At 40.6% G+C, this 23,896-nt stretch overlaps 2 protein-coding genes and 1 long non-coding RNA gene across 11 annotated transcripts in view; 2 read left to right on the forward strand and 1 right to left on the reverse strand.

Moving 5' to 3' along the window:
* LOC105486987 (UEV and lactate/malate dehyrogenase domains) overlaps nucleotides 1-8,161 on the forward strand; it is a 72,249-nt gene extending 64,088 nt beyond the window's left edge. For 6 of the 7 annotated variants that reach the window (XM_024794489.2, XM_011750215.3, XM_011750216.3 and 3 more), the window contains 3 exons: nucleotides 1,147-1,207; nucleotides 3,760-3,883; nucleotides 5,305-8,161. In XM_024794489.2, the coding sequence (XP_024650257.1) occupies nucleotides 1,147-1,207; nucleotides 3,760-3,883; nucleotides 5,305-5,472 (353 nt within the window). In that variant the 3' untranslated portion in view covers nucleotides 5,473-8,161. Of the gene's footprint in view, nucleotides 1-1,146; nucleotides 1,212-3,759; nucleotides 3,884-5,304 lie in introns of those variants that run through there. The other variant, XM_071074980.1, reaches the window with a different exon arrangement.
* A 148-nt stretch (nucleotides 8,162-8,309) lies between these two features.
* Nucleotides 8,310-10,781, reverse strand: LOC105486982 (uncharacterized). The gene is made up of 3 exons (XR_011610778.1): nucleotides 10,613-10,781; nucleotides 9,633-9,746; nucleotides 8,310-8,528 (listed from the first exon to the last, which is right to left on the reverse strand). It is a non-coding gene; the product is annotated as an uncharacterized lncRNA (long non-coding RNA).
* A 39-nt stretch (nucleotides 10,782-10,820) lies between these two features.
* The window catches only part of LOC105486984 (tumor susceptibility 101), a 52,494-nt gene continuing 39,418 nt past the window's right edge, over nucleotides 10,821-23,896 (forward strand). Inside the window, exons 1-4 of one of the 3 annotated variants that reach the window (XM_011750212.3) lie at nucleotides 10,821-10,985; nucleotides 18,118-18,202; nucleotides 21,436-21,501; nucleotides 22,766-22,929. In XM_011750212.3, the coding sequence (XP_011748514.1) occupies nucleotides 10,944-10,985; nucleotides 18,118-18,202; nucleotides 21,436-21,501; nucleotides 22,766-22,929 (357 nt within the window). In that variant the 5' untranslated portion in view covers nucleotides 10,821-10,943. The remainder of the gene's footprint in view (nucleotides 10,986-18,117; nucleotides 18,203-21,435; nucleotides 21,502-22,765; nucleotides 22,930-23,896) is intronic. The other 2 variants (XM_071074984.1, XM_011750213.3) reach the window with 2 other exon arrangements.

Genomic DNA, 23,896 nt, shown 5'->3' on the forward strand with positions numbered 1-23,896 from the left:
AAAGAAATTTCCAGTCTGTGTATACAGCTTTGAAGTTTTGAATTGTTTTTATAAATGATGTAGTGAGAGGAAATGGGTAACCCGGAAGATTCTTTTAGAAAACAGGACCCTGGGCCGGGCGCGGTGGCTCACGCCTGTAATCCCAGCACTTTGGGAGGCCGAGGCGGGCGGATCACAAGGTTAGGAGATCGAGACCACGGTGAAACCCCGTCTCTACTAAAAATACAAAAAAAAAAATTAGCCGGGCGCGGTGGCAGGCGCCTGTAGTCCCAGCTACTCAGGAGGCTGAGGCAGGAGAATGGCGTAAACCCAGGAGGCGGAGCTTGCAGTGAGCCGAGATCGCGCCACTGCACTCCAGCCTGGGCGACAGAGCGAGACTCCGTCTCAAAAAAAAAAAAAAAAAAAAGAAAACAGGACCCTGGGGCCAGGTGCGGTGGCTCACTCCTATAATCCCAGCACTTTGGGAGGCCGAGGCAGGTGGATTACGAGGTCTAGGAGTTCAAGACCAGCCTGGCCAACATGGTGAAACCCCGTCTCTACTAAAAACACACACACAAAAATTAGCAGGGTGTGGTGGCATGCACCAGCTACTCAGGAGGCTGAGGTGTGAGAATCGCTTGAACCCAGGAGGCAGAGGTTGCAGTGAGCCAAGATCGTGCCACTGCACTTCAGCCTGGGTGACAGAGCAAGACTCCATCTCAAAAAAAAAAAAAAAAAGGAAGAGGATTCTCTGCCTCTGTAATAGCTATGGAAATTCTAGCCCAAAATAGGTGATCAGATTATTCCTTACCTGGTGAAATTAGTCTCAGTGCATTTCTCAGCAGAACAAATGTCAAGTGCTTATAGATTTCTACTTTGATAGTAAAATGGCCCTTGCAGAACTGTTACCGATGAGAGAGAACAGGTAAGGAGACGGCAAGTAGACTTTGGGGATAATGTTTTTTGTAGTTCAGAGTTTTCTTCACCTTGGGCTAGTGGTATAGCACATTTATTGTCATCCAGTGGAAAAATCTAACTTGCTAGAAATGAAAAAACTTCTACATAAATATTAGCACAGGTACCCTTGACTGCAAAAGATCGGTTATCACATCTTAATCCAAAGAGAGTCATTGGCAAAACATAATTAATTCTTCATCTAATTTTTAGTGCTCACATGGAGTGGCCAAGAAGTAACGAGTCATACCTCTGAAGTGCAGCTGTCCAACAGGTAACACTGACTGGAAATTTGCATTTATCCAACGAAAAATCATGTACTTCATAGCTAACAGCTATTTATACAGTATGTACTTACCAGGCTTCTGAAAACAAAACTAGGAAACACAAACGTATAAAGGAGCACTGTTTTATATTCTTTGATTTCTTATCTGAAAGTAGATCTAAGAGTGCTTTGCAAGCTTTTTCAGATAACACAGTTCACATTTAAAGGGAAAAACATGTTCTTTATTTGTAGACAGTGATTTACTGCTTCTATATCTAAACATCTGAGCCTCGCTCTGTCACCAGGCTGGAGTCAGTGGCGCAATCTCGGCTCACTGTAACCTCCGCCTCCTGGGTTCAAGTGATTCTCCTGCCTCAGCCTCCCAAGTAGCTGGAATTACAGGTGTGCACCACCACGCCCAGCTAATTTTTTGTATTTTAGTAGAGACAGGGTTTCACCATGTTGGTCAGGATGGTCCCAATCTCCTGACCGCATGATCCACCCGCCTTGGCCTCCCAAAGTACTGGGATTACAGATGTGAGCCACTGTGCCAAGCCAACGATTTTCTTAATGTAGAAGATAATTTGTCCACACCACTTAAAAATGAGTATCTAGGCCGGGCGCAGTGGCTCAAGCCTGTAATCCCAGCACTTTGGGAGGCCGAGGCGGGCGGATCACAAGGTCAGGAGATCGAGACCACAGTGAAACCCCGTCTCAACTAAAAATACAAAAAATTAGCCGGGCGCGGTGGCGGGCACCTGTAGTCCCAGCTACTCAGGAGGCTGAGGCAGGAGAATGGCGGGAACCCGGGAGGCGGAGCTTGCAGTGAGCCGAGATCGCGCCACTGCACTCCAGCCTGGGCAACAGCGTGAGACTCCGTCTCAAAAAAAAAAAAAAAAAAAAAAGAGTATCTATTAATCACATGCAAATAGAACTGGAAATCAGTCTAATGCGAATGGATAAGCCATATTATATGTTCAGGCAAACAAAAAGTGTAACACACAGATCCTTTTATCTTTTGCTTTTATCCAGAGGCCTTCCAGGGGTCTGTACCCCATAGGCAGGACTCTACACAGAATTTATATTCATGCCATTTGTTGTTTCACTGTCACATAATAACATTTTCCTGAAGTCTGAGAGGTGGCATTTTTAGTTTTCAAAGCCATCAGCTTATGACTTTTAGAATATAACAACTGGAAAAAGTGTTGTTTTTTATTGAGAAGATTAGTGTATGGTATAATTCATTCTAATCTGATTATACAATCTTGCATTTATACTTTTTAAAAGGAAAAAATTTAACTGTTTATATATTTTTATCATTTACAAAAGAATGTATGCTTATTATAAAATTTCAAATACTGCAGATATCTATAAAGTATTAAAAGAAATTAAAAAGCTAAGGTAATTCCATTTTTCAGAGACAACCATTTTTGACAACTTAGTGTCCACATGCCCAAAAAATTTTTTTCTGGCCGGGCGCGGTGGCTCAAGCCTGTAATCCCAGCACTTTGGGAGGCCGAGACGGGCGAATCACGAGGTCAGAAGATCGAGACCATCCTGGCTGACACGGTGAAACCGCGTCTCTACTAAAAAATACAAAAAACTAGCCGGGCGAGGTGGCGGCGCCTGTAGTCCCAGCTACTCGGGAGGCTGAGGCAGGAGAATGGCGAGAACCCGGGAGGCGGAGCTTGCAGTGAGCTGAGATCCGGCCACTGCACTTCAGCCTGGGCGGCAGAGCGAGACTCCGTCTCAAAAAAAAAAAAAAAAATTTTTTTCTACTCAGGAGGCTGAAATGGGAGGATCAGTTGAGCCCAGGAGTTTGAGACCAGCTTGGGCAATATAGAGACCCTATCTCTAAAAAGAAAAAATTGTTTTTCAATGCTTCTACAAATGTATAATAATATAGATTTGTGTTATTCAAACTATCCTGCAACTTGATTTCTTTCCTTAATGATAAATCTCAGACATTTTTGCACATTGTACATGTAAATCTACCTTATTCTTCTCAAAAGCTACATGGTACTACATGGTAGTGATTTGTTTAACCAGTCCTCTTTTGATGAGTTGTTTCCAAATATGCAGACATGCTTATTATGTACATCTTTGCACTCTTGAGCATACTGCTATAAGATAAATACCTAGAAGAGGAATTTCTAGATCAGATGTTACCAAATCTTCTTCTTAAAAGGTTAGATCACTTTACATTCTCAACAGCAGTTATGAGAATGCCTGTTAATAGTTTCTCCAAGTTAATTATCAGTCTTTTTAATTTTTGCCAGTTATCGGTAGGCAAATAGGTATTTATTGTTTTAATTCATATTTGGTTAAATATCAATGGCAGTGAACATTTTTTATGTTATTAGGTCATCTGTATTTTCTTTGAACTGCCTAACATCTTAAGAAAAGTTTAAATAAACATTAGATTATCTATAGACTTCCCTAACAATTGCTGTATAACTCGTTTCTGTCATAGAAACATCTAATTAATACCTTAACCAGAATGTAAAACTAAATGTGCATATTCTGTGGATTTTCTGAGATCATATATTTTTGTAACCTAGAGCCATGGAACTGCTTAGAGTAAAAAGTCAAAGATCCTGGTCTGTTGGACTATCAGTAGCTGACATGGTTGACAGTATTGTAAACAATAAGAAGAAAGTGCATTCTGTATCAACTTTAGCAAAGGTAATTGCTATTCTTATTCTCTCATTATATTTTAAACTTAGATATTATTAATACAAAACTAGCAAAATCATTATTCATACTCTAACCCCAGGTGTCTTCAGTATTTTAGAGTAACAGGTAGGAGAAAGCAGTTTAGTTTAAGCCCTATCCTGCTTAGCTATGAGAAGTCTGCCAGCTTGGGCAACATAGTGAGACCCCCATCTTTACAAAAACAAAAACAAAACTTTGCCAGGCATGTGACAGCCACTCAGTAGGCTGGGGTGGGAGAATCTCTTGAGCCTGGAGGTTGAGGCTGCGGTGAGCCATGTCACTGGACTCCAGCATGGACAACACAGCGAATCCCTGTCTCCAAAAATAAAATCTTGACTGGGTGCAGTGGCTTATGCCTGTAATCCCAGCACTTTGGGAGGCAAGGCGGGCGGATTGCTTGAGGTTAAGAGTTTGAGACCAGCCTGGCTAACATGGTGAAACCCCTCTCTACTAAAAATATAAAAATTAGCTGGGCATAATGGCAGGTGCCTGTAATCCCAGCTACTTGGGAGGCTGAGGCAGGAGGCAGAGGTTGCAGTGAGCCAAGATCACACCACTGCAACTCCAGCCTGGGTGACACAGGTTGAATTGAACACTAAATTCTAGTGTTCAACAGCACAGTAGGGTGAGTGTGATTATTAATAATTTATTGTACATTTCAAAACACCTAGAAGAGGGTGGGTGTGGTGGCTCATGCCTGTAATCCCAGCACTTTGGGAGGCCGAGGTGGGAGGATCACTTGAGCTTAGGAGTTCAAGACCAGCTTGGGCAATATAGAGAGACTTCATCTCAACAAAAAAAAAAAAAAAAGAAAGAAAGAAAAGAAAAACAAAATAGCCAGAAGAGACCATTTGGAGTGTTTTCCACACAAATAAATGATAAATGTTTGAGGTGATGGATAGCCCAATTACCCTGATTTGATCATTACACATTGTATGCATATACTGAAATATCACATGTATCCCACAAATACATACCATTATGGTACCAGTGTTTTTTTTTTTTAGATGTTATTGTCATTTGACTGTGCCCAGAGACCATCCCATGCCCCTCCCCAGGAAATCCATTCTTAACTATTTTTTTTCTTAGCCCCCAACCTGCTACCCATATTGCAGGGGGCTAGCTTACTTCTCTACAAAGTGGGTGTCTGACCAAGTTGCTTCCATCTCTCAAAAATTTTCTGAAATGATAAGTTTATAAAATCAATGAATGATTGTGAGGTCTGGACTTCTAAAAATAAAATAAAAATAAGTAAATGAACAAAAAAACCTTTTTGAGTCCAACTTGTATCACTTTGTCTTAGAACTAAGAAAGCAAGAAAGTATGCATTTTTGTATTAACTTCTTTGCAGTGATTTAGTTCTATTAAAACCCTTATTTTTCTCATTTCAGGGATATTATGATATAGATAGTGAAGTGTTTTTAAGTTTGCCTTGCATCCTTGGAATCAGTGGAGTATCTGAAGTCATCAAAACCACACTGAAAGAAGATACAGTTTCTGAGAAACTCCAAAGCAGTGCATCCTCAATCCATGGTCTCCAACTACAGTTAAAACTTTGATTCTCAAATGCAATTTAAGAGGCTGGACTTCTACCTAAAGGGAAAAGTCATTTAATTTTACCAATATATATAGGTTTGAGAATTTCTGTATCCTGCTATTTATCCTTACAAACTGCTTGGTTAAAGTAGAGGGTTTCTTGATTAGCTCTGTGATTTAAATCCTTAAGAAGTTACATAAGGAGGGGAAAAATTAATTTCATTTGGGGTTCTTGAGATATCTATGCTGTTCTTTAAATCTACAGCAGGGGTAAACATTCATCTGAAGTGTGCATCAATTTAAATCATATATCCTAAACTAAAAGCACAGTTCACACTTTGGGAATATTTTATAAGTAATACATCTTTAAAAGAAAACTACCCTTTGACTTTTATAATAAACATAAGTTCAAGGCCCAGTATGGATTTACAAAATCTGTATCAATTGTACATTCACAGGATCCACAGCTTAAGTTACTAATGTTTCTTGTGTAAAATCCTATTGGTAGTACTAGTAAAGCATTATATTTCCCTTCTTCAAATTAATTAGCTACCAAAAAATGGAAAAGAATTTTACATGCACTTTAAAACAGAAAATGGAAAGTGAATTTTTAAAATGATATGCATTAAAAGTTTAATTTAATTTCCAGTGGGACTTTATGAAATTTTCTATAACTTCTTCCTGGAGTATATAAGATCTCCAACATCTCATAAACTAATTGTGATATTAGTAGAACCATAGACAAATGTATATTTTTAGTGGAAATAGATTATGAATGAAAGCCAAGCAGCTTACTTCAGAGCCAAACTATGAGATTTTCATTAAAAACATTGGTCATAATAGGGAGAGGTCAAACGGACTCTCCCCATTATTTGTTCTGAGCAAATCCTTTAACCTCTCCTGATCATACAGTTCAGAGTACACACACTTTGGTGATAGATCAACAGCAATATTTTCTTATGTGAAAGATAGCTTATTATTACTATTGTGACATTACAACTGATAGTAACAGTTAACATTAACACTTCATATATACCAGGCAGCATGATAAGCACTTTATTATTTTACTGAATCCTCACAACAGCCCACAGAGGTAGGGACTATTACCATCATCATTTTATAAAAGGAAATTGAGGTTTAGTCCTCAAGAAGTCTTGGCGATTAAGGGGCACTTATCCATACAACCTCTACTTTTTCTAGGCACTAAAAGGGGGAAAAGGCTTAACAGCCAAAATAGTTATCAAAAGACCCTAAAGTTGGGGTCCTATACACCATGAAAGGATTACTTTCATTCTCATGTAAGGGCATGCTTTTATAAAAAACAAACGTGGGCTGGGCGTGGTGACTCATGCCTGTAATCCTAGCACTTTGGGAGCCCGAGGCAGGCAGATCACGAGGTCAGGAGATCGAGATCATCCTGGCTAAAGAGCCTGTCTCTACTAAAGATAAAAAAAATTAGCTGGGCGTGGTGGCAGGCGCCTGTAGTCCCAGCTACCTGGGAGGCTGAGGCAGGAGGATGGCATGAACCCAGGAGGCGGAGCTTGCACTGAGTGGAGATCACACCACTGCACTCCAGCCTGGGCGACAGAGCGAGACTCCATCTCAAAAAAAAAAAAAAGTTTAAAAATTTGCCAGGTGTGGTGCTGTGCACCTGTAGTTCCAGCTACTCAGGAGGCTGAGGCAGGAGGATTGCTTGAGCCCAGAAGTTCAAGATTACAATGAGCTATGATCATGCCACTGCACTCTAGGCAACACAGTGAGACCCTGTCTCTAAAAAAATAAAAATAAAAATAAATCAAGCATATAATAGGTTAATCCAGACGGACATAGGAGGGTTTATAAGGGCAGACACATCCTAGGTAAAGAGGAAATAGGCAAACTAACACTGTTTTAGTGTAATAAGGAATGCTTATAATGATGAACTTTAGTCATAAAGAAAAGGAGAAATTATATTCAGTAACCCATGTTTAGGAAAGCAGAAAAGTATTTAATATGCTTGGAAAGATTCCCACCAGAGTTAACTGGATAAAAACCTTGGACATTTGAAGAGAAAAGCATTTAGGTCTATGTAATTTCAATATGCACGCGAATTAGTTCATGTTACCCTAACAATGTATTCTTACTGTCCTTTTTTATGAAATAGGAAAGTAAAACTGAAAGAACTATTGTTTTTAAAACTAGCCTTTTCTAATATTTGATATCTAAAGTTAGATAATATGTAATATGCTTTTGAACAATAACCAGAAAATAGTGTATAATAAATTACCAATAACTCATTAATTATAAAAGGAACATGTCAATACAACAAATGTTTATTTAACACCTACTGTTATTCCACATACTGTGTTAGAATTTGACTGTTCGAAGATGAATAATAGTCTTTGCCCTCTGGAAGGCCACAATGAAGAAGTAATTCTCTGTATCAGATATTTCTTTGAGTGTTAAGTATATTAGTAATCATGTTGTAAATCCCAGTGTAAGTCAAGAAGCAATATCACCACCACCACCTCCCTATGATTTTGTGATAATTTGACATTCTCAATGCTTGTTAACTTTCATGTTTTTATTTTTACAAAATCATGCAGAGCTTGTTACAATTTTTAGTGGGGTTTGGATTCAAATGCTTTTTTGATGTAGCAGAAGACAAATTTTTTTCCATTGTTTTCCTTAAATATTAAGAATAATGAACAAAATAAACTGATTTCAAAATCACCAGGTGATCCTTCATTTATTAAGTGAAAGGAAACATTCAGATTAAGGAGATTTTTTCATACAATTCACACAGCACCCAGGATATTTAGTTATTTTGTGTAAAATGAAGAGACTAGATTTTATCAATTGTTTTCAAACTTTTAAAAATTAATTTAGCAAGAAAACTTTTAAAATCTTTTTGGTTTTGAGCCAGGTTCTCACTATATTGCTCAGGCTGGACTCAAACTCTTCGGCTCAAGTAATCCTCCTGTCTCAGCCAATGGAGTAGCTGGGACTGCAGGTGCACCATCAGCTTGTGTTTTCATCTGTGATAATCGGGGGATTTAAAATTCTCCACTAATATATGTGAGGACAGAAATCAAAATGCCTAATGAGTGGGAAAAAACTCATATTTAGTGTTGAAATGGCAAGCAACTTTCAAAAGCATTTCAACTACTGTTACTTTCACATCAAAAAATTAACCGATTTTGCATATTTCTAAAACCACAAAGACTTTTTCCCCACACACAATTCAATCCTTCATGGTTCCAATGAAATAGATAAGAAGTTAACACTGTATATTGAGGTAGCGTTGACCCTGAAAGATTGCAAAAGACTGATAGTAAACATGCAGCAAGAAAGCTTTTTAAACAATATATTGCTGGGCACAGTGGCTCACACCTGTAATCCTAGCACTTTGGGAGGCTAAGGTGGGAGGATCACCTGAGCCCAGGAGTTCTGAGGCCAACCTGGGCAACAAAGTGAGACCTCATTTTTACAAAAAATTAGAAAATTAGCTGGGCATGGTGGCACACGCATGTGGTCCCATATACAAGGGAGGTTGAGGCAGGAGGATCACTTGAGCCAGGGAGGTCGAGGCTGCAGTGGGCCATGTTCACACCACTGCACTACAACCTGGGCAACAGAACAAGGCCGTGTCTCAAAAAATATATAAATAGGCTAGGCGCAATGGCTCACGCCTGTAATCCCAACATTTTGGCAAGCTGAGGTGGGTGGATCACCTTAGGTCCAGAGTTCAAGACAAGCCTGGCCAACATAGTGAAATCCTGTCTCTACTAAAAATATAAAAAATTAGCTGGGTGTGGTGGTGGGCACCTGTAATCCCAGCTACTCAGGACGCTGAGGCAGGAGAATCATTTGAACCTGGGAGGCAGAGGTTGCAGTGAGCCGAGATCACACTATTGCACTCCAGCTTGGACAGAAAGAGCAAAACTCCGTCTCAAAAAAAAAAATTAAAAAAAAAAATATATATATACACACACACACACACACACAAAATTTATTTTAATATAAATTTATATATATTTATAAAATATATAAATAACATTACCTGGCATTCCTCCAATTCATAAAGGTACAGTTGCTCTAATTAAAGGGACTCCTGGTTAAGCCATGGCTTTAAGAACAGTTTGAAAACCCCATTGCTTTTAAAAAATATAAAACAGCAAGTAAAATGGAAGGACAGACTGACCTCTAGTTTGGTTTGACTGGAGCTGTATGCTTAACTAAGGAGCTGGAAAACAGGCGGAGGTTGCAGTGAGCCGAGATGGTGCTACTGCACTCCAGCCTGGGCGATGGAGTGAGACTGTCTCAAAAAAAAGAAAAGAAAAGAAAAACAATACTTATTGGAATAGTCTTTATTTGTGTGTGTTAACAACAGTTTATAATGATGCTTCTACATGCTTTCAGTTACGCCCTCCTTGTGAATGTGACCTTCATTTAGATGCCAACTTTGAAGGGAATCAATACCACAGCCTTGTTCTCATTAGGGCTGTACTAAAATAACTGAAACTGTCACACATCTCATCATCAAACTCAAAATTGTACAATACCTTGAATGACACTGTGGTTACAAAACTGACGGTGATGTGTAATGATGACTAATGTAAGTCACCATGAAGAATTTTTATGGGAAGTAAAAATTCAATTAAGATGGAAGTACCTACCCTTGCATTGTGCAAGGCAATGAAGATCTGAAGTAAGCCTGCCTTCAAGGGCTTGGATTTTGACAGTGACAGGTACAAAAATACAGCACCAGGTAAAATACGGCCTGTATTATCATTTATGTCTGGGTACAGGAGAAAGCTGACTTTAGGAATGGTTTCCTGGAGAAGAAATTACTATCTGGCTTCTCGTGAAACAAAGGCTCTACATTTTACCCTTGCCAACGTAGTATGAAGGTCTTTAAAGCTTAAAAAAAAAATCACTAATTAGAGGAACACTGGGCATCATCTAATGCAAGTGTATCACTTTACAGTCGGGAGAAACGTATGCCTGAGCTAGAAATGCACTAGCCTACCATTATCACAAGGGCAAGTCAGTGACACAACACTCTGACTGCCAGTGCAGTGCCCTCCCACTTGATGAATCAGTCATTAAGGCGCATTGGCAAGCCCTTGGTACTTCTTCCCTTTCCGGCACTAGCTTCCTCAAGTCGACTCTGTGAAATACCTGCCAATCTTATCCTGAACCGGAGTTTCGACCCTCGGAACAGTCTTGCCCACATCTTTGGGACCTGATTCGTCCTGCTGAATCCGGCACTCGAGGGTAGGGTTGGTTGGAACCCACCCCGTCAAGTCTCTTTCAATCCCACACCGCGTCCACCCTTGCCCGCAGGATGGCGGCCCGGAAGTGACGTAGTGGAAACGGAAGTGGTGCTTTGGTTCCGACTTCCTGTTGTTTGAGGCCGGGTCGGGGGTGTGCGATTGTGTGGGACGGCCTGGGGCAGCCCAGCAGCGGCTGACTTTCTGCCTGCGGGAAAGGGAGTCGCGAGTGGGCCGTCATGGCGGTGTCGGAGAGCCAGCTCAAGAAAATGGTGTCCAAGGTGAGGCTGCGACGCGCTCGCCCTCCAGCGCGCGCCCACCGCTCCCTTCCGCGCCCTGCCGAGTCCGTCCCGGCCCAGCCAAACAAGCTTCCCAGACGGGCCGGAAGCCCCAGTACAGCTCTTAGCCACCTTCTCAGACCCTCGCCCCGAGGCGCCTGTCGCCTGGTGCGGGAATCCCCGTACGGGAGCTGGGAGGGTGGGGGGCGGCCACAGTCGACAGAGACGTGGAGCGGAAACTGCCGGACACCTGCCGCCCACCCGCCTTTCTCTCTTCCACAGAGTTTGGAGCTGTCTATGGGGCAGTGTGGTTTTTCGTCTTAGTTTCTGTAAACACAAAGACGGAATCTCATTTAGCTCTAGATCTGAGGCAATCCTCTATTGGTGTCCCAATCCAGGGATCCTCCAGTCTTAGCCTTTCTTTTGCCGACCTGCAGAGATTGTGGCCTTTTCAGTTTTGTATTCTCCGGAAAAGTCCAGAGAAGCCAAAATACCAGTCCCTTACTGAAATACCATTACCGTTTCAGGGATTTGCTAAGAGTAACTACTCTTAAGTGTATGCTGCTTATAATGCGTATTTATTTGCTTTGAGCTTAATCTATGATCTTCACGGCTCAAGGCTAGTTATTATTATTTTTTTTCAATTTTTAAAAAAGCAGTTAAGCATTTTGTATTTTAAAGCCATGATTTATTTATATAATTACTTCAAACGTGGCACCTCACACCAGAGTGGAATGGCTTTTGTTATGTTTTGTTGTAATTTTCCAAAACTATGTAAAATGATTGAGAGCTGAGTCTTGACCAGTTCAACGTGTTAGCTTCGGATAGTTTTGTCAAAGCAAGAATGGTAGCAATCAGCGGTTTAAGCGGTTTCAGTTTTTAATAAAACACACTATTATGTATAAAACATTTTTAAAAACGGACTTTTTCCAGTTAAATCGCCCCCATAGTCCTTGATTGAAGACCAAGTAACCTCTAAAGAGAAAGTGACAGTTTTCAAAATAAAGCATACCTTAGTTGTGTAATCATGTATTTTAGGCTTATTGGTTTTGTTTTGACAAACTAGTTATCCTTAGTTACAGAGGAAGTGTGGGAAGCCATAGAAGATTGTGACCCAGGTAAAGATCCATGTTGTAACTTTTATACATCACTTTCTGAAAAAACGGTATATTGTTTTACATAGTATGTAGCTGAAGAGTATCTGTTCCGTTACTTTTTTTTTTTTAGTGTCTTGCTCTGTCACCCAGGCTGGAGTGCAGTGCCGCGATCTTGGCTCACTGCAATCTCCGCCTTCCAGGTTCAAGCAATTCTCCTGCCTTCGCCTCCCAAGTAGCTGGGATTACAGGCGCCCACCACTTCACACAGCTGATTGTTGTATTTTTAGTAAAGTCGGGGTTTCACCATGTTGGCCAGGCTGATCTTCAACTCCAGACCTCAGTATTCCCTCTGCTTTGGCTTCCCAAAGTGCTGGGATAACAGGCGTGAGCCACCACGCCTGGCCTCCATGACATTTTTGATCTTTAAATTGATAGCGTAGTCATTAAGATTTATTCCTTGGGCCGGGCGCAGTGGCTCACACCTGTAATCCTAGCACTTTGGGAGGCCAAGGCAGGTGGATCACCTGAGGTCAGGAGTTCAAGACCGGCCTGATCAACATGGTGAAACCCCGTCTCTTCTAAAATACAAAAATTAGCCGGGCATGATGGCGGGTGCCTGTAATCCCAGCTGCTTGGGAGGCTGAGACGGGAGAATTGCTTGAACCCGGGAGACGGTGGTTGCAGTGAGCCGAGATGGAGCCACTGCACTCCAGCCTGGGTGGCTGAGCAAGACTCCGTCTCAAAAAAAAAAAAAAAAAAATTTATTCCGTAATGTATGTGTATATTCATATAAAGAGCAAGAATATTCAAATATTAGCTTATTTTTTATACCCTAATTAAGTTTCCTAAGCGTCCTCTAGAGAAACCTGCCATCAAAGACAAAGGCAAGGCATGTTCAGAAGATATTTTATACCTCTGCCTGCCTCCCCCTGCAGCCAACCTGTGATTACTCTAGAAACAAAAACAGGTAGGGAAGAGGTAGGAGAGGGCATTCTACCTGTCTTTTGGTCCTTGGCTCAGTATCTGGAAAATTGAGACTCCTGTATGTGATTATGACGATTCTGAGCATCAGCATCTGTTCTGTCTAACCTATGAATTTTAGACAGGTAAGAATAGCAAGTAGAGTAATAGAAGCAGTTGTGGGGCTCCTTCCTCCTAAAGAAGGGCTTGAAATGTTTTTCTTTCAGCTGGTGTGGTCTGATGTAAGAATTGTTAGCCAGGACCCTGCACTCATGGCTAGGGTGAAGGTCATTATTGTTTTCTCTTTATCTGATTGTAGGCTCTCCACACCCATCATGGTACTCTGGCCACCTGCCTTATGTTTTGTATGTATATTATAAAAGATCTTTTTTCCCCTTGAGCATTATCTTAGCTCCCAATTTCAACATAACTTTTAACACCCTTCTCTGTTATCATTTTTGCAATTAACAGAGGTATATTTATACCAGATTAGTCCTTCTTGCTTTAAAGAAACAACTTTCCACTTTAGATGTTTCATGCATACAATCACTTACATTTTTACATAGTTTATTTACAGCATTTCTAGAGGCGCAGTCACTGCTAAATGAGTAGAAGAAAACTGTGGGCCTGGTGTGATGGTTCATGCCTGTAATCCCAGTACTTTGGGAGGTAGAGATGGGAGGATCACTTGGGGCCAGGAGTTCAAGATCAGCCTGGGCAACATAGCTAGACCCTGTCTCTACAAAAAATTTAAAAATCAGCCAGACTTGGTGGCATGCACCTGTAGTCCTAGCTACTTGGGAAGCAGAAGCAAGAGGATTACTTAAGCCCAGGAATTCAAGGTTACAGTGAGCTATGACAGAATGAGAACCTATCTCAAAAAGTAAAAAATGAAAAAAAAAATTAATAACAAAATTGGCCAAGTGCGGTGGCTCATGCCTGTAATCCCAGCACTTTGGGAGGCTGAGGTGGGCAGATCACTTGAGGTCAGGAGTTCGAGACCAGACTGGCCAACATGGTGAAACCCTGTCTCTACTAAAAATACAAAATTAGCCAGACATGGTGGTGCGTGCCTGTAATCCCAGCTACTCAGGAGGCTGAGGAAGGAGAATTGCCTGAACCTGGGAGGTGGAGGTTGCAGTGAGCTGAGATCACGCTACTGCACTCCAGCCTGTGTGACAGAGCAAGATTCCATCTCAAAAACAAATAAATAAATAAAAATAATAAAATAAAGATTGATATGTCCCTCACACTGTTTTAGGCTCTAGGGATGCAACAGTGAACAATCAGACAAAAAAAAAACTCTGCTTCTGGAATTTAAATTTTTATAGAAGACAATAAATAACTCAATAAATACATCAAGTAGTATGTCGGAAAGTGATAAGTGCTTTAGAGAAAATAAAGCAGGAAAGGGAAATGGGGAGTGCTAGAGTGTGGAAATGGGATGAGTCACAGTTTTGTATCTGATAGTAAAGAGAGGTCTTTCTGAAAAAATCTATTTGAGCTCACCTGAGAGAGGTAAAGAAACTGTGTGGTTGGCATGGGGCTCACACCTGAAATCCAAGCATTTTGGGAGGCCGAAGCTAGAGGATCGCATTGAGGCCAGGAGTTCCAGACCAGCCTGTGCAACATAGCATGACCTTGTCTCTTCTCTACTAAAAATATAAAAAAATTAACCAGTCGTGGTGTATACCTCTAATTCCAGCTACTTGGGAGGCTGAGATGGAAGGATCACTTGAGCCCAGGAGTTTGAGGTTGCAGTGAGCTGTGATCATACCACTGTACTCCAGCTTGGGTGACAGAGCGAGATCCTGTCTCAGGAGAAAAACAAACCTGGAACAATCTGGGGTAGGAACATTTCAGAAAGAAGGAGAAACAAATGCAAAGGCTCATAGACAGAAGTTTGTCATGCATGATAGAGGAACAACAAAGGAGGGTATGGTGGCTGGACTGAAGTGAGCAAGGGAGGAAGTGGTGGTATGGATCTAGACAGATCCATGGTATGGATCATCAATGGTATGAGAGGTTTGGAGGACCTTGCAGGCCATCTTAAGGACCTTGGCGTTTACTTGGAGTATGATGAAAAGCCATTGCTCTGTTTCAGCTGTTAGCAATATTACTCTAGCTGCTATGTTGAGACTAGACTGTAGTGGGTTAACGATGGAGGCAGAGACACCATAAAGAGGCTGTTGCAGTAATCTAGGTGAGAGGTGTTGGTGGCTTAGACCAGGACTGTAGCTGTGGAGATACCGGATGTATGCTGAAGGCAAAGCTAACAGGATATTTTGACAGATTGGCTGTGGATGTGAAGAAAAGAGAGGGCATCAAGGATAACGTCAAGGTTTTTGGCCTGAGCACCTGGAAGGATATGTATGTGTACACATATGGAAGACATTGGAGAAGTAAATTTGGGGGGAAGATAAGGAGTTCAGTTTTGGTCATGTTCAATTTGACATTCATTAGATATCCAAGGGGAAATGTCAAATTAGTAATTGTATATATGTTTTCTGGAGTTCAGAAAAAAGGTTAAGATTGGAAAATTTTAATTTGAGGGTTTTCAACATATAAATTATATTTTCAGCCATGAGGGAGATCAAAGGAATGAGTTTAGATAGAGAAGAAGACCAAGGACTTAGCCTGCACTCAATAATAATTGGTTAGGTTAAGAGAACAAGCCAGCAAAGAAACTGAGAAGGCACAGAGTTCAGGAGAACAGTTGATGTCCTGGAAATCAAATGAAGAACATATTTTAAGAGAAAAGGGGCTGGCCATGATGGCTCATGCCTCTAATCCCAACACTTTGGGAGGCTGAGGTGGAAAGATTGCTTGAGCCTAGAAGTTCAAGACTAGCCTGGGCAGCATGGTGAAATCCAGCTCTATCAAAAATATACAAAAATTAGCTAGACATCGTGGTGCGTACCTGTAGTCCCAGCTACTTGGGAGGCTGAGGTGGGAGGATCACTTGACCCCGGGAGGTGGAGGTTGCAGTGAACTGAGATCATACCACTGCACTCTAGCCTGGGTGACAGAGCCAGACCCTGTCTCAAAAAAAAAAAAAAAAAAAAAAAAAAAGGAACGGACCAGGTGCAGTGGTTCATACCTGTAATACAAACACTTTGGAAGGCTGAGGTGAGAGGATCACTTGAGCCCAGGAATTTGAGACCAGCCTGGGCAGCACAGTGAGATCTCATCTCTATGAAAAATTTAAAAATTATCCAGGTGTGATGGTGCATGCCTGTAGTCCCAGCTACTTGGGAGGCTGTGGTGGGAGTATCACTTGAGCCCAGGAGGTTGAGGCTGAAGTGAGCCATGATCGTACCTGCACTCTAGCCTGGGCAACAGAGTGAGACCCTAACTCAAAAAAAAAAAAGCGGGGGAAAGGAAGGAATCAGCTTGGTCAAATATTGCTGATAGATGAAGTAAGACAAAGATAGTATTGGTCATTACATATCATGTGGCAGTTATTGGTGACCTTACTGAACAATTTCAGTGAAGTACGGAGTATAGAAGCCTAATTGGAGTGGATTTGAAGAGACCAGGTCTCTAGACATTGAGCATGGTTGCTAACATCACAGAGATACTCAGATATGTTGTGCTCCATGATGAAAAACATTATCCTCTATGAAGTGATCTTATCAGAGAAAGAAGAGGAAAAAAATATAAAAGGAAAAATTTTTTTTTTTTTTTGAGACTGAGTCTAGCTCTGTCGCCCAGGCTGGAGTTCAATGGCGTGATCTCGGCTCACTGCAACCTCTGCCTCCCGGGTTCAAGCAATTCTTCTGCCTCAGCTTCCTGAGTAGCTGGGATTACAGATGCGCGCCATCATGCCCAGCTAGTTTTTGTGTTTTTAGTAGAGATGGGGTTTCACTGTGTTGGTCAGGCTGGTCTCGAACTCCTGACCTCGTGATCCGCCCACCTCAGCCTCCCAAAGTGCTAAGATTACAAGCGTGAGCCACCATGCCCGGCTGGAAATTTTGTAATCGTGAGGATAATAACCTGTAGATCCAACTAACTCACAGAAACATGTATCTATGAAACTATACTAAAGGTATACAATTAACACATTCCAAACCATGAGAGCCTCTATAAGACAAATGAACAAATGTCTTTAACAAATAAATTCTAAGGAGCAAAAATAGAGATGTGCCCATCAGTTAAGTATTTTTCAGCTGAACAGTAGATAAATAAAGTGTGCAGTAAGAAGTGGGCCATACTTGCCTGTAAATCCCAACACGTGGGGAGCCTGAGGCGAGAGGATTGCTTGAGGCCAGGAGTTGGAGACCAGCCTGGGCAATATAGCAAGACCCTGTCTTTACAAAAATAAAAATAAATTAGCTGGGCATGATGGCACATACCTGTAGTTCTGTGTACTTGGGAGGCTGAGGCAGGAGGATCACTGAGCCTGAAGTTTGAGGTTGCAGTGAGCTGTGATTGTGCCACTTTACTTCATCCTGGGCTACAGAGCGAGACCCTGTCTCCAAAATAAATGAAAGGAATGAAGTACAGATAAATGCTACAAGGATAATCTTGAAAACATGCTAAGTGAAAGAATTTAGTCATGAAAGATCACATTGTATGAATAAGCAAATCTATAGAGACAGATTTGTGGTTGTCTAGGATGAAGGCTGGGGGTAGAATGGGGGGTGATTGCTAAAGGGTATGCATTTCTTTTTAGGGATGGTGAAAATGTTCTGAAGTTGATTACGGTGGTGGTTACACAACTCCGAATGTATTAAAAACCATTGAACTATACTTTTTAAATGTGTGAATTATATGGTATAGTTAAAGAATATAGATTAAAAGGGACTTGAGACATTTTAACAAATGCAATGTGTGGACTTTATTAGGATCCTGATTCAAACTGAAAACATAAAAAACATGACTTGAGACTATAGATATTTTCTGATGTTAAGGAAATAGTGATTATTTTAGTGTGATAATAGGATTGTGGGGTTTTTAGGTTCTTTCAGGCTTTCATTAATGCTAACGATTAGTGAAAAAGATTTTAAGAAAATTCATCCGCTCTAAAATACATGTATTGGTTTTAAACTAAATTCTTACGCGATTTTGCTTTTCAGTACAAATACAGAGACCTAACTGTACGTGAAACTGTCAATGTTATTACTCTATACAAAGATCTCAAACCTGTTTTGGATTCATATGGTGAGTTTATGCAATAAAAATCAATTTCTATACTTTGAGTTTACTCTCTTTGTTAATGATTGTAATTTTTTCCATTTTCCTTTGAGGTTTGTGGATTTTTCAATTGTAGGACTGCACCACCACCTAATAAAACTGTTGGAAGGTAGCATATTAGAAGATCTAATAAAAACATTTTATATTTATTTAGTTTTAGTTTTTTATGTTAAAAAAAATACTCTAGCTGGACGTGGTGGCTCATTTCTATAATCCCAGCACTTTGGGAGGCTGAGATGGGTTGGACCACTGAGCCCAGGAGGTTGAGACCAGCTTGGGCAATATGGTGAAACCTTGTCTCAACAAAAAAATACATAAAGTTGGCCTGGCACTCCTGTATTCTCAGCTAGCCAGGAGGCTGAGGTGGGAGGATTGCTTGAGCCAGGAGGCAGCGGTTGCATTGAGCTGAGATCGGGCCACTGCACTCCAGCCTGGGCAACAGAGCAAGACCCTGTCTCAAAAAAAAAAAAAAAAACAACTACTAACATAGAACTATGCAAATTTAAACCTAGGAGGGCATGTTAAAGATAGTTTAGTCCATTTCCCAAAGTTTTGTCTCTAGACCCTTAGTTGTGCTGGGGACAGGGGTAGAGGCAGAATTCTATAGTTAAGCTTGAGCAACTTATGGATTAAACAAAATTGAGTTTTATTGCATGAAGATTTCTCAGAGCCTTTAATATGCTAATGTGTTGTGTATCACTGAGATGAGCAAGAATATATTGTATAATACATCCTAAAGTTACTTAACTGCTGAACCTCCCTGTCCCCACAGTGTCTCTTTATATTTTCAGGAACACATTTTGCAAAACTATACTCTGGACTGTCCCTTTCATTTTATAGTTGAGGAAAATATTATTTAATGTGGTCTTTAATTCTATAGAGTAGGTAAGCATGTCAGTTTGTCTCTACTTTCTATTGAGACAAAATAAAGTTGTAAGACATGACAATGCTTGGAGTTTCCCTTTTTTTAAAATAGTCTTTTCTGTCCCTGCCAAATCCTAACATAATCTCTTCTACCATGTCTCCTTGAAAATACTTAATATGCCAGGGCCGAGGGAAAACCCATGCTGCTGCTTGTCCACTGTAAGACCCTTAACTCTGAAGGCAAGGAACTGAATTTTGTAGCTGAGACTTTCTAAATTTCACTTGCTTCCAAGGCTTTGAAAACATTAGGAAACTGGTGAAGAGAGGTGGGAAGGAACAGAGGGGCAATCAGTTCTGCATTTCCTGAAACAATAAAGACATGAACCCAAAGTCCTCTTCCAAACCTAGGTCACAATTCCTTCTCATCTCAGCCTACCTTATTTCTGTCCACATGACAGTTTTGATCAAAACTGACAAAGACTCCCTTATCAAATCGTGTGTAGTTTCATATGGCTGGACCAAGTGTAAATCATTGTTACCAAATTCTTTTAGAATAAACAAAGCCCCACATTTATATAAGGTGGTTTTCTTTTTTAAAATGCACAAAATCAGAATACATTGCAGTGTAGCTTACATTCGTCAACAGTAAGTAAAAGAACAAAGGTCAACAATGTACCGTCATGCATTTTGTAGTGATAGAGATATGGTCTGAGAAATGCATTATTAGGCGATTTCATCATTGAATGTACTTAGACAAACCTGGATGGTATATCCTACTACACACCTAGGTTATATGGCATGCCTGTTGCTCCTAGGCTACAGCCTATACCAGATGTTACTGTACTGCATACCATAGGCAGTTGTAACACAATGGTATTTTTGTATCTAACTATAGAAAAGTTACATTAAAAATACAGTATAGTAATCTTATGGGACCAATGTCTTATATGCAGTCCATTGTTGACCCAAACATTACACAGTAGATGGCTATAGTTCTGTTTTTGTACTGCACATTACAACCTTTCCCCTATGTGTATAGTGTTAATTCCAAATCACTGTTAGAAATAATAGCTGTCCAATACAAACTATGTGCTGTATTAAGTATAGACATAAATTATAGATAGAAAAATATGTGGGGTATGAGAAATACAGATTAAAAGAAATTGTCTACATTTGGCTATGAACTTTTCTTTTTTTCATTTTAATACTGGCTAAGGAGGCTGCGGCCAGGAGATCACTTGAGTCCAGGAGTTCAAGTCCAGCCTGGACAACTTAGTGAGACCCCATTTCTAAAAAATAGGAAAAAAAGCTGGGCATGATAGTGCACGCCTATAGTCCCAGCTACTCAGAAGGCTGAGGTGGGAGGATTGCTTGAGCCTAGAGTTTGAGGATAGCCTGCACAACATAGCAAGATCCTGTCTCCAAAAAACAATAATAAATGTGAGTGACAGTCTGGATAAATGTCTAGAGATCTCTAAAGTATAATGACATTAGGTGAACATTTAGTATGGTATTGTTTGATAGTGTTTTTTGTTTGTTTGTTTGTTTGTTTATTTTGCAGTGGAGTTTTGCTCTTGTTGCCCAGGCTGGAATGCAGTGGTACAATCTTGGCTCACTGCAGCCTCTGCCTCCCGGGTTCAAGCATTCTCCTGCCTCAGCCTCCCGAGTGGCTGGGATTACAGGCATGTGCCACCATGCCTGGCTAATTTTGTATTTTTAGTGGGGATGGGGTTTCTCCATGTTGGTTAGGCTGGTCTCAAACTCCCAATCTCAGGTGATCTGCCTGCCTTGGCCTTCCAAAGTGCTGGGATTACAGGCGCAAGCCACTGCGCCTGGCCGATAGTGATATTTAAATAGTTTTAAAAGTGACTCACACCTGTAATCCCAGCACTTTGGGAGGCCAAGGCGGATGGATCACGAGGTCAGGAGTTCGAGACCAACCTGGCCAGCATGGTGAAGCACTGTCTCTACTAAAGATACAAAAAATTAGCCAGGTGTGGTGGCGCGCGCCTGTAATCCCAACTACTCAGGAGGCTGAGGCAGGAGAATCGCTTGAACCCGGGAGGCAGAGGTTTCAGTGAGCCAAGATCGCACCATTGCACTCCAGCCTGGGCGACAGGGCGAGACTCCATCTGAAAAAAAACAAAAAAGAGCTGATCAATGACATTGAGTGAATCAACAAAGAATTGTTAGTTATTGGACAGGATGGATGATACATTGACAGGTCAGCCCCTTTCAAGGATAAAAATGAATTTTAACCAGTCTTTCTGAAAGAATAACCTATGGGAGTATCTAAAAAAAATGCTCATGATTAAATCATTGTTCTTTCCTTTCAGTTTTTAATGATGGCAGTTCCAGGGAACTAATGAACCTCACTGGAACAATTCCTGTGCCTTATAGAGGTAAATGTCTTATGTTATTAGGTTTCCAGCTAGATGTATTTTGAATACATAATAAATATGTTGCCAAAGAGTTATAAGTAAATTAAACCTACTTTCTCATGGCTTTCATGCTGATATAGATTTTAACTTCTATTCAAATTGAAGTTCATTTGGCAGCAACACCTAACATTTTCAACTTTCTTAAAACTTCCTTACCAAGATGTATGAACAAATAAGTGCCTAAGTTCACCAGAGGAGTTTAATGTTTCACAGAATCAAAGAATTTTAGAACTAGAAAGGGATCTTACTTGCCTCTTGGTTCAGCCTCCTACACCATTCAAACTTTCCTGACAGTGGGAAGCTTAAGATACAGGCTTCAAAGTCAGGACAGAGTTATGTTTGAGTTCTTGCTCTATAATCTTAGCAGTTCTGTTACATGTTATAAATGGACATCTTTGACATTTAGATAATAGTACCTAACTTGGGGAAATGAGCATTTATTCGTTAACGAATGTGAAGGACTTGGCACAGAGCCTTGAATGTAATAAGGAGACAGTTAAAAGTAGCTGTTATTTACGGTTGTGATGTTGGCGCTAATACTAATGGTAGATAATTGATCTCTGTTAGCCTGTCTTTCACCCTCTGCTGAAATACTTAGTGTTGAGGAAGCATTTAGCTTCATGCGAGACCATTTTGTTTTTGGACAGCTCTGTTTGTTAATTATTCCTTGTAACTAGCTAAGACCTATGTCCTTTACCCAGTGATTTCACATAGTACCTGCTATGCATAAGGCAATAAGGAGAGGAGCTATGGATACAAAGATGAATAAAGGATGTACCTCTTCTGGAAGAACTCCACTAATAGGGGAAACAAAGGGAACAGATAGATATTTACACTATTCTGTAACTGCTATAGAATTATAAAATGAAAAAGTGCTATGAGATTACAGAGGAGAAGAAGGCCACATGGGAAGATCACAGTTTAAGTGACATTTGAGCCACTATTAAATAATAAGTCAATCATTCATAACAAGCAGAGGGAAAAAACAGTTAATTGAGCATCAGCGTTGTATAAAGCGAGTGTAAATTTAGGGAAGACTGAGTAAAATTTAACATTACTGACTTTGCTATTCCCCTCAGGAAATAAATTCTGCTGGGGGAAATAGGTATGGGGGGGTGCGGATGTATGCATAAATTGTATCTAAACTAAACCTGTATTCCTTTAACCATTCTTCAATTTAAAAATGATAAAAATAGAGTAATTGAAGTTTCTATTTCTTTTTCAGGTAATACATATAATATTCCAATATGCCTATGGCTACTGGACACATACCCATATAATCCCCCTATCTGTTTTGTTAAGCCTACTAGTTCAATGACTATTAAAACGGGAAAGCATGTTGATGCAAATGGGAAGATATATCTTCCTTATCTACATGAATGGAAACACGTAAGTATTAATAGTGTTCTGTGAATTAGTTACGTTTTATATATTTTGCTCACTAGCATCTGCTTTTAGCACTCAAAGAGGATTCCAAGTAGGGTAGATAAGTTCAAATAATGGACTAATCACTGAGTTGAGGGTAAATTAGAAAAGGCTCACTAAAAGGAATGGGTTTGTGTAGAGCTTTGTAATTTTCAGAATACTTATATTCACTATTTTATTTGCTTGAGTTGAACCTTTTAAAATAGGCAGGATTCACATAGTAGGAAGTGCATTTTAAAAAATAGTATGCTGGTGGGGTAGTTATGGAATTCAGATCTCATTACTCAAAGCATTTCTGTCAAGAATAATAGTAGGAAACTTCTGTTCCTGTGTCTGGTAATGTAACTGTAACAGATTAATGTTCCTATGAAAAGTAACTAGAAAAGCAAGAGAAAATACAAACACCACCTGTTGAAAGGTTTTGGAAAGCTGTTTAGGCAATCAAGACATGGATGGCCAAGATGCTGTAGAGAAAAGGCACTTCTGCCAGTAACTTTTCCCCCAGGGTGGTACCTACTGATTTTTTTTTTTTTTTTTTTTTTTTGGAGACAGAGTTTCATACTCTGTCACCCAGGCTGGAGGACAGTGGCACAATCTCAGCTCACTGTAACCTCCACCTCCCAGGTTCAAGCGATTCTCCTGCTTCAGCCTCCCTAGTAGCTGAGATTACAGGCGCCTGCCCACCATGCCTGGCTAAGTTTTGTATTTTAGTAGAGATGGGGTTTCACCATGTTGGTGAGGCTGTTCTCGAACTCCTGACCTCAAGTGATCCACCCACCTCGGCCTCCTAAAGTGCTGGGATTACAGGCATAAACCACCATGCCCAGCCTACTTACTGATTCTTGATGCAGGATGAACGGCTGAGAATCTGGGCAAAGGACCTTAACTAAGAGGCAGAGAAACCTGCAGAGTCTCTTAGCAGTCTCAGAGG

The sequence above is a fragment of the Macaca nemestrina genome, chromosome 12 (genome assembly GCF_043159975.1).
Source record: "Macaca nemestrina isolate mMacNem1 chromosome 12, mMacNem.hap1, whole genome shotgun sequence".
In the NCBI taxonomy this organism is placed as follows: Eukaryota; Metazoa; Chordata; class Mammalia; order Primates; family Cercopithecidae; genus Macaca; species Macaca nemestrina.